Source organism: Diorhabda sublineata, chromosome X (assembly GCF_026230105.1).
Source record: "Diorhabda sublineata isolate icDioSubl1.1 chromosome X, icDioSubl1.1, whole genome shotgun sequence".
In the NCBI taxonomy this organism is placed as follows: domain Eukaryota; kingdom Metazoa; phylum Arthropoda; class Insecta; order Coleoptera; family Chrysomelidae; genus Diorhabda; species Diorhabda sublineata.
Window position 1 is genome coordinate 30,623,054 of NC_079485.1, and position 20,025 is coordinate 30,643,078.

Sequence of the window (20,025 nt, forward strand, 5' to 3'; positions counted from 1 at the left end):
ACCCACGTCCTCTCACAGTCGTGTCATAGATAATAAATATACAGATAGATAGGCTTGTTGTGTAAATTTCGTTTTTAGCGCCACTGTGAGCTGAGATCTAAGAGAATCTAAGATTATTTGTCACTTGTCACAATCAGCAATCATTATGATGTAAGTGATTGAAAGGCTTTGGGATTGAGATCGATTGTCATCTCTCTTTATTAACTATAGTTTATTTCAGAAAGGCATAGAGTAATAAAATGGGGAATTCCGTCCAGTTCGGCTCAATTTCGGTGTCGGCCATAGGCGTAGGTCTTGAAATATTGTGTAGGAATTACTTAGGTAGTAGATTATACAGTTACGTTTTGCGTTTAACAGATTCCGTTTAACCTTCTATTAGTGCCTTTGCCTAATTCTTTCCTTTTTACGAGTATCCTACCGGGAAGCATTTGGCACACTGTTTTCAATGTTTGTGAATGAGTAACAATAGGCTAAAAACCCATATATATATATATATATACCCCCACCCGGGTGGTACTACCTGCACTTGATAAAAAGAAAAAGAATTTTACAATGAAATCAATACCAAACTATGAAAGTGGATTAAAGATAAGTTGGGTCACTCTGTGGTTCCTTTGCATACCTAATGAGTTTTTATTACTCTACATTTTTCTGAAATAACTGGGGTGAATGTGGTAGGAGAAATTGTGGAGGTCAACATATAAAGTTTCCATGGCATGATTCGTGTCTCGTTACGGACTGAAGTGTCGCGACAGTACAAAATGGCGTATATATAATACGGTGCCGACAATATTCATTTTCTCTCTGTTCGAGACACTTTATTTATGCTGCGCATGCTTGAGAATGCGCAGGACCGAGCTGGAACTTCGAAGGATAGAGAAATTGTTGCCATTTCGTATGCTTATAGAAAGTGTTACATATAGGGCGCGCGCGCAATAAATTCGATGCGCATGCACGGCGTGATGAAGACGGTCGTATGATAAGGCCCTTAGTTCGCTACTGCCTACAGATGATTAATTTTATTGTTCTTTTACCTGAAAATTTGATAGGTTTAAAAGTCTTTACAATTATTTTTCTTAATGTATTTATTAAGTTAGAAATTCCACTTCACAATAAATAAATACGTAATGTGTAACGATAAAAATATTTGATATGTATTTTATTTATATAATAATTGATAGACCAGCCTTTATTTTAAAACATTTTCAAAACGGGAGGTATATCATTCAAATGATCGTTTCATCGCGCACCAAACACAAAACATCTGCACTTCCGTTCGAAAAAATATATTTATAAATGTTTTCTATATATATATAAATATTTATCTATACATAGCAGATGTCCCGAACCGGGCTTTCGACAAATTTTACCGATAAGAATGCGAAAGTTTCGACGGTAAATATATTTCTTAGTGACAAAAATTGAAAAGTATTCAAGTCGAAACATTCGATTTTGGTAAATATTTGTCGAAGGACGAGGAAGAGACAGACAATATATAACATATTGACTATATTTTTCGCGTCTTGCGGATGTGATTGTGCTTGTTAATCAACGATGACGTTTCACACACTCTAAATATTTTTGATGGTAAAGTGTCAGGTCGTTATCTATAAATAGAGTCGTGTTCACGGCATCGATGGTAATATATATTTACAAAAATCACAATATCGGCCTTGCGGGATCCCATAGGTTGCAGGACGAATGCGCGTTAGGCCCTACAAAGCGCTCCCCGGCAACCCAGCGTTGCCGCTTATTAAAATAACTAAAATCCCCTACCGGAGGAGAAAATATTAACGTGAACTAGCACTTTGTTACCCTGCACTAATCGCAACAAAGTTTTAGGGTAACGTCAAGGTTTTTTAGCTCGAGTTATAGGATTTTAGTGCTATCAACCGGCCAGCCGGTGCATTATAAATTTCAAAATTACAATATCCTTAAATATTATTCTTAAAAACTACATCTAGTGTCACGATAATTGCTTTTTGAGCAAGAAGCACCAAAAAAGACATTTTGAAAGTATTATGTGAAAATACTACTTTTGCCATTAGATTGTAATCGATTCGGAAAGTGTTTGGAACCAAATAAACAAAAAAACGCATTTTTGGTGTACCTTCCTCTGGAGATAAACTCGTTGAAAAACACTCAGATGTCTAAATAACATTAATAAAAACTGTTAAATATTGTGATCACACATTGCCTTATATTAACAATACACTTAGCTATGATATGTGCCGTTGTCAAAGACCTTTTGGTTGCTTTGATATGTATTTCATAAGTCTGTAAAATTGTATATTGGCTGTTGATGAGTGCCGGCAGCCTTTCGAGACAGCAAAAAAAGACTGTTCAGCAAAGTCTAACATAATTAAAGCTAATTAGTAGTTGTTAACTTAAAATTGGTTGAGAAAGTGAGGGACGGATAGATAGTGGACTCTGCTGCTAAACAGGCAGATAGACAAAATCAATAAGGAAGATAGGAATAAAAATTTTTACTCAACGGTAAATGAGGTTGGGGGTGAGCGAAGAATACAGCAGCAGGGTCAAATATGGTTCAGTCTAAAAATCCAGTATTCACCAATTTTTCTAGGAAAAATTTCACGTCTCCCAGCTCTGAATCTTTTATACCCAATGATTTCAACATTCCCAAATCTCCATTTTCTACTGCTATAAAAACTGAACGTAAGTGCTCTAAATCTGATCGCATCAAATGTAAGGCTGCTCCGAAATCTTCAATCGTTTGTGACTCTGAAACAAATCGGAATTATACCAAAATAAATAAACTCGATCTCATTTGGAAATTAATATTTTTCCAACTACAATTTCCCTACTCAACAATCTTTTTGATTCGAAATTGAGGGTTCATATACACAATATTTCTTTTTAACATACCTCAAATGACTGGTAAATATGATACTTTTTATAATCATAAATGCCAAATATAACACCGAATATCTGTATCGTGATGGATAATGCATCTTCCTAGATTCTAAAAAATACTATACAAGGGTAAATTTGTGAAAAACACTACTAAATATTTTCAATTTAGTTCTGTATACGTAAAAATTAGAAAAGTGATTCGAACCCTGGACCTCCAGTTTGAAGGCGTGGAGCATTAAGAACACTGAGCTATCAGTGTTTGTTGTATATCTGTTTCTCAACGTACCATGGTTTTTGACGCAATTTATTTTGACATAGTATTTGAAACAAAATAAATGTGACTCAAACCTGTCAACATTATTGTTCATATATTTACATTTCTTAGTGTCTTAATATTTTATGTTACATTATATCACTGTATCTTATAAGAGAAATATATATCTATTATTACTGAAATAAAAATAAAATAATCGCTTTCGGGAATCACGGTTAGTGCACGTTGTCAATATGTCACCTTTCATCGATTGTACTACGTTCCATGTATGGGGTATGAGGAATCATATCTCAACCGACTAGCTAGGCAACAAGCAACGCTTCCACACATTACATAAAAATATGCTTACCTGATAATGCTATTGCTACTTTATCAACTCCTCCAAGTGGTTTAAGAGCGTCTCGAGCTTTACTTCCAAACAATTTTTCTAAATAATTTGGCCCGTGGCTTTGTAGGAGGGACTTTAGAAAACTTCCTGTTTCTTCTACAGGAGGTCTTTTTGCTGCTGTACACAGTCGTGAATCTTCATCGTATCCGTCCGGACAATCCGGCGCGCCATCACATAAATATTGGATGGAAATGCAATTCCCATCCCCAGGACATTTGAAGGGTTCATACGGATGACAGGCGTCACCTGGGAAAATTTAAGATATAAAATTCGTCAATAGAATGACGATTTGATCGCGGTAGTTAATTTGAACACATCCCGAATAAATTGTGAATTTTTCAAATGCGCATGCTTTGTTCAGAATATGTTCTGAACGTTCAAACTAGCTAGGAGAATAAACTGTATATAATATTCACTTTACTGAATAATTAAGATTTATTCTTTATATATGTAAATACAAAGTCAACTAACAAGATTTTTGATTACATGTACCTACGTAGAAAAACACTAGGTTAGAGGTTAGTGGTAAATATCACAAAAATTGTCGAACGAATGTACACGCATCGTATTAAAAAGAATACATCGAACGTATTCAGAACTCGTTTAGAATTAGTTATTATTGGTCCACGAACACAGAATTGTTCATCCCGAATGAGCTTTATTCGCACCGCGAACGCAAAATTTCACACTGCGCATGAATCTGATGACAGAACTAAGTCAACTGTACTCAATACAAGAATTTAAAGGTTATGTTTCGACACAAACAAAATTTTAGTAACTGAATCGATGAAAATAAACCAATCAGGAGTGGTCAATACGTACGAACAAGTTTTGTTTTTGACGTCTCTGCGTGTCCTGATCGTTTAGCTTATTTAATAGGATCAGTTCGCTTTTCATTATTCTGTTTGATGGTATCAACATGTTTGCAACTTCCAATCAATTAATTAATCTCTAGTTTGTTAAGGGACAGTTTTTCGAATAAAAATTTTAAATTAAATTAACGATTGTAATTTAAATTACATATCATTTTCTTGGTAATTAAAAAATGGTAGTAGGCTGTTTCTATTTCCAACATTTCGTGTTTATCAGCTATAACACTTTTGATCGTTGAGGTTAATTAGACCAATAGCACGCTCCGGATACGACAGTAGAATGGAGGAAGTTATAAAACGTCAAGATTATACTCGCTTTAGTTATTATTTATGGTATGAATATTTCGCTAGAGGATAAAATTGTAAATAATCCACTCGATTAAAAATTTTGTAGGAATCGATTGATTCAGGCCCGGATTGAGACCATTTGGGGTTTTCAGCTAAAACATGTAAAGGGGCCCTCTATTGTAGGGTCTGGGGCGCTACGGAATACACCAGTGGGTGTCCAGGAAAACTAATTGAGAATTAGGTGCTTGAAAACTCGTTTTTACGCTATTTTGGAAATTATAAAGAAGCAAAAAGTCAGCTAGGTCTTTTGTTGACTTTAATATTTATTAAACTAAAAAATTTACAAAATGTTTGAGATACTACATCACTACAATACATTTGCAGAGGAAATGCCAATATCAAAGTATTGATAGATTATGTCAAAATGATTTTTGTAATGAAAATAATGACAAACGGATTATAGGATCTATCTAAAAGATCCTGTGTATTTACCAGTTCATAATATTATACTATAATAGAAGGGGTTTAATTGAGATGATTCGAAATTTTACTTCCACAGCTTCTTTCTAAGCATCTCACTGTTAAACATTTTCAGAGGAGTGAAAGCATTTTTTGCCGCTTCTTGGGTTGGATACCAATCGTCACTGCATCTTTCTCCGTAGTTCTCAGTTCCTGTATTGTTAAGCAAACTACCGCAGCTCTATAAACGGTCGTCTTTCAATTTTATACATTTTACCAACTCTATTCAGGGCTTCTGTGGGAGATGTTTCGAGTTTAAACATAGACTCAAAGCACTCCTACTAAGAACTATCTTGTAAAACGTCTTTGATTGCGTAAAATCTTTCTTCGATATTAAAAGATATAATTTTGTAATGTTGAGCTATTGAAATTGTGTCAGCTACATTTTTTGAGTTTTCAGCAGGGATCAATTTTTTCTACCTCGATGTCATTTTCGTCCAGTTTAAGAGCAACTGCACTTGCGTACAACATTTCAAAATGCGCATAATTTGCTGTACCAAGTTTCAACCTAAATCAAATGGTTTTACTATGCAAGTGCTTAGAAACAGGGGAAGTGACCAAATCTAGTAAAACAAAGAATATAAACAAGTTTTCATTGGACCATTGACTTATCGAGTTTCTAACTGTGAACCGAAATTTGCTATCAAAACTTCCATTATAAATTTCTTCAAAAATCGAAATAAAATGAAAGAATTTAACTGAATTTACAATGATTAAACATTCTTTATTAAAAATTGAGTAAAGAACCTTATGTTTGCCCAACCACCTGGCTGCTCCTATTTTTTGAAATGTCTACAACTTGTAATGAGCTGAAACATTACTCCAAAATCACAAAAAATTAATTTTCATCTGAAATTAGATAAATAAAAAATGGTTTGGATTCCAATTAGAAACAAAAGTTTAACCCAAATTAAAAATTACCTTTTTGATGCTTAAATTACTTTATTTAATAGAAACTCCAGTTACTAGGTCTATGATACAAACAAGTGTGAAAATTACATCGACGCAGTTTAATTATTGTTTTTGACGTTTGCTGTTATAATTCCAGTTAAAAATTTATCTTTTGCTATAAAACTGTAGAATGATGCCTGTTTACGTGGAGTATTGATTAATGTAATGTTGGGTATACTTGATAAGGTTAAAAGCCCTAAATATGAGGTTAGTCTGTTTTAATTGAACCATTAGGGAAACCTCGACGTGAGTCTAATTAGGCAAATAGTTTCTAAATTCAAATTAGTATTGTTATAAATATCATAAATTATTTCGAAATCTTCAATTTCAACTATTAATGAAGTTTTATTTTGTGATAAAACTATAGACAAAGTACAAAAAATCAAATTTATCGAATATCACTTCACCTAAAATCTGGTGTGAAGGTTTTAGTTTTCTATTTTTGTTAATTTGATTATTAATTATTACAATTTCTGAAAGTACATCTATTGGATTAGCTATGATATTTAATTTAGAGAAATTAACTACTATTTGTTCGAGTAGATCATAGATTAATTGAAGACTAGCGGTACGAAGATGGTTTCAGAAGTAGCTGGTCTAACAAAAAAGATTTTGGAAAATAATATATTTAACTTCCAATTTTAGCTCCTCAGACTTTTCCCAGCGATGTTCCTTAAGTTCGATACTTTTTTCATGATAAGAATCATCAAAATAGCCATTAACTGCCGACATGATCTGTTCATTGCTGGAAAACAATCCGAGGGCCTAAATCTGGCGAATAGGGTGCATGAGTTACCAATTCAAACTTTAATTCATCAATTATTGCCATTGCAATAACGGATGTGTGAGCTGGTACTTGGGTTGATGAAACAACATTTTCTTCTTAACCAAATGCGGCTGTTTTTGCTAACGTTGCAATAATACTCGTCGTTGATAGTTTTTCATTTTTCAAGATAATCAATGATAATCATCCCACGCCAATCCCAAAAAACCAACGCCATGACTTCGTCTGCAGATGGAACGGTCTGTGCTTTGTTCGGAGTCAGTTCTCCCTTTCCATTCCATTCTTTTGATAATTTTTTTGTTTTGGGTGTGGAGTGATGGACCGACGTTGCATCCATGGTTATGAAACGGCGCAAAAATTCGGCAACGGAATGGTGGATCATACACAATATTTCAACCATCCGCAAAAATTTTGAAATTATTTTATGTCAATATGCATGAATTTAAAACTTCAAAAATCAAAATCTGAAGAAAATGATTTGTTACTTGTTTTACTTGTTTTGCTGAAAGAAATTATTTATTGTTTGAAATTTATTATTATATAATTATATATTTTATTATTTATTTAAAAATATTTAATTATTTTACCATAATTAAATGTTTTACCATAATTAAGTGTTATTTTATAAAATTTTTTAAGGAAGGAATTTCTAGTAATTGTGGGGATTTTAGGGGTTTTTGATTGGAGCTTTAGGGAGATAAATTTTTGAGAGTTGAGAACACTGGGAAAAATTTGTTAGGTTAGTCAATGATACCACCTAACCTAACCTAACCAAAGCTCACCATGTCAAAATAAATAACAATTATCCATAGCTTTTAGCGACTTACCAATATTTTTTCAATAAAAATGATTATTTTTCAAATTGCGGGTAATAATTTATTCAGTTTATCTATTTATTTTGACTTTCTTGTTATACTATAATGTTTAGACTAGGCCGTACTCTATTTTATTCTAGAGTGTGCGTATTTATATCAGGATCAACTAGTTTGGCATAGACTAAACTGGTTTATCCTATCGGGCTTCCGACAAATTAGTTTGGAATAGGCTATACTAGTTAATTCTATCGCCTATAGGAAGAACTAGTTTGTCCTGAAATCGAGTTTGGCCGGTAACATATATATGGCAGGCTAGTCAATTCTAAATCACCAGTGAATGGTTCCATCTTTTATTCAAGGTACTAACTTGTTATTCGAAATGTCTTGTCATCCTTGAGATGTTGATGTCCATGAATCCATCTTTTTGGAGGTCTTCCTAAAGGTCGTCGTGTCCCTGGTTTACCGTCTCGTGCGATCTTTGCTAATCTTTCTCTGGTCATCTTGTCCACGTGTTCGTTCCAAGCTCCTCTACGATTACGTCCCTATCTGATTATGTCTTCCACCTCACGTCCGTGTCTTATGTCTGCGTTTCTCTTTCTGTCTCTTAGAGTGTATCCGCATATGTTTCTGAGTAATTTCATTTAGTTTTTGGTTATTTTGTTGTCCGTTCTTGTTTCTATAGCATATGTCTATATGGGTCTACCGCAGGTTTTGTATATTTTAACTTTTGCCCTTTTGTTCATAGTAGGTAGTCAAATGACGTAACCTGTTCTTTGGTTAGGTTAGTGTCGCTTTTTTTCATTTTGTTTTCTAATTTTAAACACCAAAAATATTGTTTTACATTTATATAAACGAAAAAATATCTCAAAAAGGACCAGGCTTCAGGTTAGATTTTGTGATGAAATAGGATCAAGATTTATCCCTAATTTTACAATTTAAGGTGTAGACTTTCAGTTTGAAGCCTAATTTAGTGATACAATTCATGTCCTTTGGGTTAAATTTATGAGCATTTTTTAGGACACTTGATAAATTTTTTTTATTTCAAAAGGGAAATGTAGAATCCCAATATTACCGATTTGATTGAAAATTTTGGAAAAATATAGACTGAGTACGAAAGGAATTTTTCGCATATTTATACACGATCCAAAATGGCCGAAAATAGTATCGGAAATTGAGTAAAATCATTGAAAAAATAAAGAACATGTTCAAAAGAACGACATTGATTTTAACTGATTTTACGTCTACGATGTTCGAATTGATTAATTTTTAATTTCGAATACTTAAATATTCTAGTTATACGAAAACTATAATTTCCTATTGGCGTTTACGACATTCCAACATAACGTGACTACTACAGACGCATTTTATCGACTAAACTTTGAATAAAAGTGAATATGTAAAAAATTTATGCGTAATATGATTATACCTATTAATAAATGGAACTTTTACCCCACTTTCTCCCCAACTCTTCGCTACATCATTTATACAGAAGTTTAAAATGGTTGATGATTAAATAATACAAGACAAAATATAAAATTTTTAATTATAATACACAATTAAAAGTGAATTTTACATTCTAATAGTTAACCAACATTAATATTCACAGCCATTGTTTAAGGTTTCTTCTTTTTGATCTCTGGTTTCGTGGATTGAAGCATTAAGTGGACTAACGTGTTTACTAATATAATGAAATAAAAAAGAAGATAACTAATGACATTTTGTGTTTGACGTTATCGATTATTGAAATTGATATAATTTTTGAATTGAAGTTGCTATCATACGTAAATAAATCAAAAATGATTCCAATTTCTCAACTTCAACAAGAACAGTTAATACAACTTAGAAATCAAATCACAAGATACAGAAAGAATTCTGGAACGATAAAATATATCGCCGATTATAGTTTACTGGAAATTCATGAACTTAGATTAGAGAAACTAAAGAAGAAGTTGGAATGTCATATGGAACGAACTAATTGGAAATACAAGGAATTGAAATTTGATTAAACGAAGATTTCTATTTATATCGATGACGATAAATCTAATAACATGTGTTCATTTGTAAAATTTTGATAATAAATTCATTCCACAAATTTTTAAAGACTATAAGTTGCCTTGATCCTGTTTTTCAGGGGCTAGTGTGCATCATTATAAATTTTATTTTTATTTATTCTTCTTAATGTATTTCTTAATTTTTTTCTCAGATTTATAGAATTGTATATTTTTTGAATCATATATCTGCCAATATTGTACAATTTTTTGATTTTTACTACATTCTTATCTATATCTAGGATGAGATGAATATTGAGTTTTGAATTCATGGTCATCACAATGTTGTTTCAATTCTCACTTCAAATCTTATTATAATGCATTGTTATAAATTACATAACTAAATAATCCAAAACAACAGATCACCACCATCCATAACGATCCTGATAGCATTCTGGAGTGGGTTGGAAGCAGCAAAGACCCAGGAATATCACCATCACCGCAAATTCGCTTGTTGGGTTTTGAGGTTCGAAGCAATATGCCTTGGCATAGTTATGTGGCCCAATTAGCTAAGGTAGCTTCAAAAAACTTCAAGACCAAAAAGCTATATACTTCACAACAGCTTGTAATCCTCTACAGGGCCTAAATTCGTCCATCTTTTGAGTATTGCTCGCAAATTTGGAGCTCTACTCCTAAGCATACCCTTAGGATGCTCGACTCAATTCAGAAGAGAATAATTGGAGTTATAGGCGATCAAGAGCTGAATAGAAACTTGGAAAGCTTAGAGATGACCTGACCGATACTACACGGCAGATGCTGATCAATATTATCCCACCTAGAGCAGTATTTGCAGGAGTTACTCGATAGGCAGGCTTGGTCATAAACGAGTTTACCTGGAGGCACCCAGAACGTCAATTTATCGGGACTTTTTTCTTTGGAGAAGTGCAATATTGTTGAATCATCTACCAAGGCACGTCTTTCCCGAATACTACAGCATAAGGAAGTTCAAGATCAATATCATCCACACACAGGCACCACTTGAACTACTCGATTATAATAGGGTTGTGTTTGCTTTTTACATGAAAAAAAAATAAATAATCTAAAAATTTCTCAGATCATAAATGAAATATTAACTAAGATACAATTAATTTAAATTTAGGTTTAAATCAATAACTAACAGTGGATGTGTAACACAAAGTATTTATATATTCTGAAATTACTGAAAATAATTAATTTGATATTGAATTTTTGTTGTTTAAAAAATACTTTGTCATACTCCTAAAAGAAACCCAGTTGTGGAATGTTATTTTTCACCCTATATATTTAGGCATATCAATAAAGCTATGCTTTATGAACTATTTTTATTAAACAAACCTGGTATACGAAACGTTTATTATATTCTCATATTAAATAGTAAGTTTAGTACGAATATCAACATGAGAAACCAATTAGCTAATCTAAAAAGACTTAATACGACATTCTCAGTAGTAATCTCGTTATAACCTCTCTTTGTAATAAAAGTAGAGAAAAATAAAGTTACATACATAAAAAGCTCATTATTACATAAAATATGACGTAATAATCTTTCTCTTCCGTGGTGTAGATTGAAAGCTGTTCGAAAATTGTATTTATAGCTTTCATTGCCACTTCCACCTTTATTTGCACCTCCGAACTATTACATTGTAGACATTCGATATTATGCAATCAAAGGAAGTGCGCATTTATAGATTAAAAAGCTGCTGTAAAGCTAATTGAGAAAGGCGCAACGTTTTTAACATTTTTTTTCTTGCATGAAATATGTAAAAGAGACTTTAGATGTTTTTTAAACACAACCAAGGGAAAGCCGGATCTGAAATTAACTAACACGTTTTTTTTTTGGTGCAGAGGCAATTCAAAAATTAATTGAGTTTTCGTTATTTAATTTCGTGTTAATTTTTTAAAATATAGTTCGGAATTGAAGTGGTGTTCGTAGGAAATATAAAAACTTTACATTTATTATTTAGGTAGTGTGTTTAGGCATCATAAAAGAAAAATTTGATGAATATACAAGATATACCGAGACTTATTAACGACTGTAAAGTGAGAATACGAAATTTCGATGTTTCTTAGAAAGGTTAACAATAATAATACTTTACCTACCTTTATAGGTGCTCCAATATAGCAAAACTTCACTGCATATCGATTGGGAGAGAACAATAAAAGTTGAATTTGAAGATGGTATTGAGAAAAACCAAATTAGGAAATAAAAAAAATTCAAATTGAAAGAGGCAAATTTGGTTTCTTCAGTAACAATAAAATATATCTCAACCACGAACTAACAAAACTTATTATAAAGATACATTCAGCAGCCCGAATACTCAAAGAACAATTAAATTTGTTTATAAAATATTAAATAATCTGCAAAATCAAATTCAAATTTAAATAATGAAATGAACATTTACAGTACAAGGTCAAATACAAACTTATATCTGTTGCAAAACTGAACTAACATAAGTTTCAATAATCCTGTTCATTTCGCATCCAAAATATTCAATAGTTTAAGTAATGAAATTAAAATTAATAGTTCTTATCAAATATTCATTAGAAAATGTAGAAACTTCTTAAATATTTAGTAGTTATGTTATAAAGTGCATAATGCGACAATTTGTAATTAAGTATCTCTGACTTTCCTGTGACGGATTATTACTACATACATCGTCTGCATTTGCCAATAATTACGTTGTCTTTATTTTTAGTCTCTCTCTTCTATTCAAACCGATATTGCGTACTATTCATTCTAATACTATATTGAACAGCGTAATGGATAAAGGATCTCCCTGTTTCAGTCCTGTGTTGGTCTGGAAACATTTTGTTTTGCCTTAACCTTCGTTTTTGTATGTTCTAGTGTCATTTTGGCGAGCTTGTTGGTGTAGATCGTTCATAATGCAGTACAAATAATTTCTGTTCAGAGCATCGCAAGATTTTTGAAAATCTATGAAGACTCAGTAAATTGGCGGATCGTATTCATACCCTATTCTTTGCTGCAGAGTGAAAATGTGCTCTGTGACTGATCTGAACTCGTATTGGTAGTCTCCGAACAAGTTTTCTCCATATATTCTCAAACTTTTATTTATTTTCTTAACCCTTATTTTGTAGGCTGTATCTGTAGTTTCTGTATTCATCTTTTTTTTGTTTCCTTTCTTGTGTATTGGTTCAATTATTGCCATTATCCACGCTGGTATTCTATTTCGGTTCTATTTCGTCTTATCCAAAGGATTTAACGTTTTTAGTCTAATAATTGCGACTGTTATTTAAATCTAGAGGTCAGAGCTTCAAAGCACTGATTTAATATTTAAACAATTGTTAATACTTTCATAAAGTGTTTATATTATATTCGAAACTTAACCTAAAAAATGATATATTTTAATTTCATTTCCTTGTACGAGGTGTGTTATTCATTGTCTAACTACTTAATATAGGAAACTAATTCTGGAGTTTAAACCATATTATAACTGAAGAAATTCACTATTTGCAGCATAAAATGACCAAAAAAAAACAATAAATTGGATTAGTTTTATTAATTTGAATCATATTGAAAAATTTAATTGATGATATCAATATCTATTTCCCAATTATCGTTTAAATAAATAATATATAAAAAATATCACTACTAAATAGTTATGATATCTAATACACACAATAAGTTTCATGTTTGTATTACATACAATTCAATTGTTAAGAGAAAAAACGTAAATTATAGTTTTAATAACACTCCTGTATAGTTTTGCACAATTAGTAATTAGTGTTTTTATGTCGTAGCCCATAAATTAGAATAGTTATAATTAAATGGCGTTGAAAAAAAAGTGACAACACGCAAGAAATATAATGAAAACATAAATATTTTAGACTATTGATCGTGTAAGGTGACTGCGACAACTGTTGATACGATTACCAACAAGTTGCAGCGTAAGCAAATATACAAATATCAAGTTTCTTACCTCTTTTGGAGCTGATATGTCCGTAGAGACGGCTGAGGTCTATTGCCATAACGGAGTGTGGTATGGCAGCACACATGACCACGAACACGGCGACCAGCAAAAGGGGATGAGCCGTTCGCGCCTCCCGGACCATAGCTGGGGCACAATGAAGGGAGCAGCTCAGAGAAAAGCCGCCCTTCTCTGCTCTAATACTTATACACGGCAGCCGTGAGCCGATCACGACCGAGACCGACCTGTTAAGGGGCGCTTCGTTGTTGGGGTTGCAGCGACGCGCTCTATCATCGGATAGAGATAGACGCCAACACGCAGGTATAGTATCAGTGTACGGGGATGTTCTACTCAAATAAATATTCCTCACAATCTCAAATAATAAATAAAAAAATCCTTTTAGAAATTGTTCTAGATTTCAAAGTTATGGATGGGGTGAATGAAGAAGTGTTTCATCAAAATGAATAAAATTGAAAAATGATAAAAAATATAAATGACCATTCCTAACCTATATCATAAATTCTTTCTCATGCAACATAGAATACTGGACTTTCCTCATTTTTGGGAATCTAGCCTTGATAATAATAAACTACGATCTAGTTGTCCAGTCCAGTTGTTCAGTCCAGAAACTGAATGATATACGAAGATGTATTGATATCTAGTTAGCCTAGACCAGTTCCATGCATAAACAAAATATTGCGTTACCATAGCTACGAACAATAAATTATTAGAAGTGTCAGTGCAAAGCTTGACGTCAAAAAAGTAAACCAGAGCAACGCAATAAATTAAAAGAAAAAAGATGTTTGAATATTGACCAAAACCGTGCAATGGATAGAAACATCGCGTTCGATCTGTACTCGATTTGAAAACTATGTAGACTTCTTAAACTGAATTGTTACTATGGATAAGACTTGGATACATTTCTACGAGCCAGAAACAAAGCAACAATCGATGGAATGGCGACACTCTGGTTCTCCAAGACCTGAGAAGTTTCGTGTTCAAAAATCTGCTGAAAAAGCTTTTGCTTCAGTTTTTTGGGATTGCCATGGAGTAATCATGATTGATTTTTTGGGTGGATAAGGGTGGAAAAATAGGTGGAAATTAATATTCGACATTACTGACCACTCTACGGGAAAAAATTAAAGAGAAAAGACGCGGAAAGCTATCCAAAGGTGTTTTGTTTTTTCAGGACAACGCCCCTGCATACAAATCTCATATTTCCATGCAAGAAAATCGTGATTTAGGGTTTGAATTACTAGAACATCCACCTTATTCACCAGATTTGGCTCCGTCCGACTATCATCTCTTTCTTCAACTAAAAAAAAGTTTAAAAGGTAGTAAATTTTCTTCCACCGAGGAGGTAATAACAGCTGTGGAGGTCTGGTTTGCAGAGCAAGAAGAAACATTTTTTGAAAGGTCTAGAGACGTTGCAGATTTGCTGTAATAAATGTATCCAATTAAGAGGAGAATATGTTGAATAATAAAATATTTTGACATTGAAATTTTGTTTAGTTCTAAGGTAGGCTAAGAATTTTTCAATATATCCTCGTAATCGGGTCATAGCTATCGGATATGATCGTTTCAATTCTAGTAAACTAGTGACAAGAAACTTGATGAATAGAACACTCGAAGCTCTTATGTACACTTTTGTGAGAGGAACAGAAAGGCTGGAGAACCAAAAGGCAAACAAGCCACTTACGTTCACTACAAAGTTTATACTGTTTTATACTGGCACTACCTACCTACCTCCTACTTAGTCAAATACAAGACAACAAGAAAGGACCGTTTGAATATTGATTTCACGGAAACGTTTCTGTGTAACTGTATGTGTAGTCGTTTTTAATTACACTATCAAACCTTCTATTTCTTTTTTAATTTGAATTTAACCCAAGAGGTTATGGGCCCAGATTTACGCGAACTGTAGGAGTTGAGTACATGGACGTGCCTTAATCAAGTGTGTTTGTGAACTGGTGTGTGACAGTGTGATAGTTGATAATGAACACGTCAGGATCATTTGATTTCAAGGCTTCTATTAAGAAACTGGAGGATCAAAGAAACTAGTCGCGTTGGAAAAGACAAATCACCTTACTGCTAACACATCAAAAACTTTTGGATGTCGTAAATGGTACGTTGACAGTGACTGCTGATGGTTCCAATAAAGATGAATTCGAAGCCAAGGACTTGCTTTCTCGGCTCTTTTTGGTGAATACGCTGAATGCTACCAATGAGGAACTAACGTCTTCTTGTGAAATGGCCAAGGGTATTTGGACCAAATTGAATTCTATGTATGAGCTGAGTTCAAATCAGAGATTAGATAGGCTTCTGTAATTTTTCTTTTCTTATGGAATGGAATTGTTAATAATGTGATTTCAATGAGCTTAATGTCGAATTGAGGCTATAGCAGGTTGAACTATCCAAATTAATATTATTGGAGCGGATTATGTCAACTCTCCCTCCTCCTTACTTTGAATTTAAAAGTGTTTCTATTCAAGATAGAGCCCTCAATAGTCTAACTGAACGTTTCGAACGCGGTTGACTGGAAGGGAAAAAAGTCATAAACACGTTTCAAGTCATCTTCAACTTGCCGATATGTTCACGAAGAATCTTCCTGCTCCTGCATTCTCAACTAATAGGAAATGTATTGGAGTCTTGTACCTCGTACTTGTTCAAACACAAGATAACAACAATGAATATTGATTCCACGGAAACGTTTCTGTAACTTTTTTGAAAAGATATACACCCAAGTTAAAAAAATTCACCAAATAATTGGAATAAATATCTAATAACCTAGAAAAAAATTTGATATCCTTAATTCTCGAATGGAAAATATGACCGTTGTTCTTGTCAATCATTGACAAAGACGATTTCATCGGCCAGAAGAGAAATTTTTTGTATAGTCATGGGATTATGTTCATTGAATATCTTCAAAACGGTAAAACAATAACAAAAGGATATTACCATCACCACTTCATATTGTGGAGTGATAAACTGCAAAAAGCGACCGCACCTTCTTACACTTCCGTGATTGCCATGGATAAAATTTACGAATTGCACCTCTAATTGGTTTACCCCCTATCGTTTCTACCAGATCTAGTCCCCAAGGAAATTTCCCTGTTTCCCAACGTCTTAGTTTTAAATGCGGTACAGAGATTTTCATAAGACGAGGTCGTTATCGCGTACGTTAACGTCTATTTAAGGATAAAGACTGTAACAATCATTTGGAACGGTTAAAAAGTGTAGCCTATGTTGAAGAATAAAAATAATTATGGGAAAATAAGTCTCATTTCTTCTCCAAGCTAGAAAACCCACAACACGAAGACAATGACCTTAGTGACCGAAAAACGGCTGAAAGTACGTTTCCTGGATGGAGTCAATTATATTTTTGTTTCTGGAGTAAAATGATCGATGTCTCCTATGGCATATTTAGTAAATTCACTTGCAGACACTTTTTCATATGTAACCAAAATATTGCATACGTCTGCAATTCTTATGAAGGTTTATTCTTGTATTTAATGAATTTTTGATATCATCAATATGTACTTATATTTGGTTTGTAAGCTGTAATTATTACTAAACGAATTTACAATTGAAAAAGATTATTTGTAATTCCGATATTATTCAAATAACATCCTTTGTTTTATTCGATTCCAGCATTACGTCTATTTTAGTTGTCAATCTTCAACCATTATTTAAAATACTATTATATTCAGTCAATGTGACCAAGATGAAAACTTTAATAGGATGGCTTCACGGTAGATGTAATCTGAGATGTTCCCGAAAAAATATGGTAAACCACCACCCCTTGTCATTTCGATAGGGCCTTATACTCTCTCCCTTGTTCTATGAGAGATTCAGGGAGATCTTCTCGTCTTGTTGAAGTCATCTCCGGTGGCTATACATTCTTAACGTCGTAATGTGTGTGTGTTTCGCTATCTCGTGTAAACCCTCTCAAACTTTCTTCGGCAAGAAAAGATCTAATCCGGGTGGTCCTTCGCCTTCTTTATAACAATTGACACTTGTTTATGAAGTACGGAGTTACTGGGTCCTCTTATGTGTTGACTCAAGTTTTGTTTTTTGTGTTAGCTTAACCTATTGGTACAGTTGTCTCCTCGGTCCCCCGTGTTTTCTGCAGTCTTCACTTCATGAGTTCCTTTTTGTGTTTTTAGCTTCTCGAATAGCTTTTCTGCCCCTGGTGTATATCACATCCAGTACTTTTTGTATAATTCCTCGCTTCTCATTGTCCAGTTGACATTCAACGCTTGTTTAAACGTTATATTTTGTTAGACCTATAGTTTCTTCCTGTTCTTTTTGCACATGTCCCCATGATATAGAGGCATACGTGGTTTGCAAGTATAATCAAATATATTAAATATTTATTTTGAAATAATATATCCTTGATTACAGAAATATACATAGATATGTTGCGCTATTATTTACATTTATTTTGAGTGTTAAATTGATAATGTAGACTGGGCTTGATACACCCCGTATTCTGGATACTAGTAAACATGAATGAAACGAAGCAAAAAGTTTAACAAGTCTTTATGGTCCTATATATCTAGGTACTTCAAGAGCTGTATTAAGGCGGAGTATGAGAGAGAAACTAAATGGAGGATAGTGTATGCTGGCTACAAATGTAGGTCAACTCAGAATGCGTATTTATATAACAGCATTGGAAAAAAATTCACGGAATATAAACAACTTAATGATCTACCACCGTAGAACTTAGAACGTAGACATAAATTATAATACTCAACTTCTACACTGCTCTTTGAGAACCCCACTTAAGGGAATCGGAATCGATTAGTATGAAAACAAAACTTGAGGAGCTGCTTCAAAATACTAACGAATCTGTCTTCTTCAAACTTTGATGGGTGTATTTGACTATTGATCATCTGGTTATGGGTATGTTTGAAAAATTGCGGAGCTTCAAACAATTCACTGGCCGACAAAAAAATTTTTTTGTTGGAACACAAGAATGAATAGCATGTTGTGATAAAATGGACCTGTACAAATACGAAAATATGAAAAAAAATATTTGCAGCACGTCAGGTTTTTATGTTTCACATTTATAGAACCATATTGATTGGTTAAATATTTAATATTTATTAAAAAAAATAAAATTTTACGTTTTTTAAATCGTATATATTGACAATATTTGTAGTTTACATCTAATAAACATGCCTCACATCTATTAAAAACAAAAAATTTAAAAAGAAATCACTTTAAATATCAATTAGTTCTACTTTTTCCTTTTATGAGAGGTTGCAGTGTGTAATCACCCATCATGGCCGAATCCCATCGTCCTTGATACCGAATTTCCATTGTTCTAATATCTTGGAGGAACCTTTCAGCATGCTCGTCACTGACAGCTCCCAAATCTTCGGGAAAAAATGTCAGATGGGAATGGAGGAGATGACATTCGAGCATCAAGGGATTTTTAGGCGTCTAAAAGTTCGTCAACTAACTGTTGGTAGTTTGGATCCATATTTTTGCCCAAAAATCCCTTCACTACATCAACAAATGCCTTCCATGCTCTAAGTTCCTGTCTGGTGAACTTTTTTGCAAAATTGTCATCGTTCAGCGATTTGTGGCCCAATAAAAATACCTTCCTTTAATTTGGCATCACACAACTGGGGAAAAACTTCTCTAAGGTATTTGAATCCATCACCCTCTTTATCCATAGCCTTTACAAAGTTTTTTATCAATCCAAGTTTAATGTGAAGGGGGTATAGAAAGATATTTTTGGAATCTTCAAAGGGTATAAACTCAAAATTTTGAGATCCCGGTTAAAACTCACTTCTTGCTTGCCAATTTGTTTTACATAGTGTTGATCTACTACCCGATTGTCCCATAGACAAAGTAAACAGCAATGTTTAGTAAACCCTCCCCGAAGTTCCATTAAAATTCCAATCACCTTCAGGTCCCCACATATCTGCCACTTATGCTTGTAATTAATTTTGTCTACATAAGTTTCTTTCATCTTCAAAGAATGAGCAACTGGTATAAGCTGTTTAAAATTTCCATTGTGTAATAACACTGCTTTTAAACTGTATTTAGACGAGTCAATAAATAGGCGCCACTCGATGGGATTTTGCTCAATGCTCAAGTTTCTTCATTAGACCATCAATATCCATACACGCACACAACGAATTTTCCATACTGTAGAATGCAGAAAATGTAGTATTTCTTTTTCTGAACGTCGTAATTTTTGTCTCTTTGGCTAAAAAGTTCCATTTTTTGAGACGGGAAGCAAGAAGTTCAGACTGTTGCTTTGATAACCCCAAATCACGTACTAAATCATTCA

At 33.3% G+C, this 20,025-nt stretch overlaps 1 protein-coding gene across 1 annotated transcript; it reads right to left on the reverse strand.

The window, feature by feature from the left end:
* Positions 1-1,067: 1,067 nt before the first annotated feature.
* On the reverse strand, positions 1,068-14,017 carry LOC130450881 (IDLSRF-like peptide). The gene is made up of 3 exons (XM_056789585.1): positions 13,731-14,017; positions 3,498-3,782; positions 1,068-2,742 (listed from the first exon to the last, which is right to left on the reverse strand). Exons 1-3 carry the CDS (start codon positions 13,861-13,863, stop codon positions 2,549-2,551), a joined length of 612 nt encoding a protein of 203 aa, XP_056645563.1. The 5' UTR covers positions 13,864-14,017; the 3' UTR covers positions 1,068-2,548.
* Between the last annotated feature and the right edge of the window lie 6,008 nt (positions 14,018-20,025).

Coding starts and splice junctions, on each gene's coding strand:
- LOC130450881 (XM_056789585.1), bottom strand. CDS start 13,863: ATGGTCCGGGAGGCGCGAACGGCTCATCCCCTTTTGCTGGTCGCCGTG. Junction 3,783..13,730: donor ACATATCAGCTCCAAAAGAG/GTAAGAAACTTG, acceptor AAATTTTCCCAG/GTGACGCCTGTCATCCGTAT. Junction 2,743..3,497: donor AGTAGCAATAGCATTATCAG/GTAAGCATATTT, acceptor GATTTGTTTCAG/AGTCACAAACGATTGAAGAT.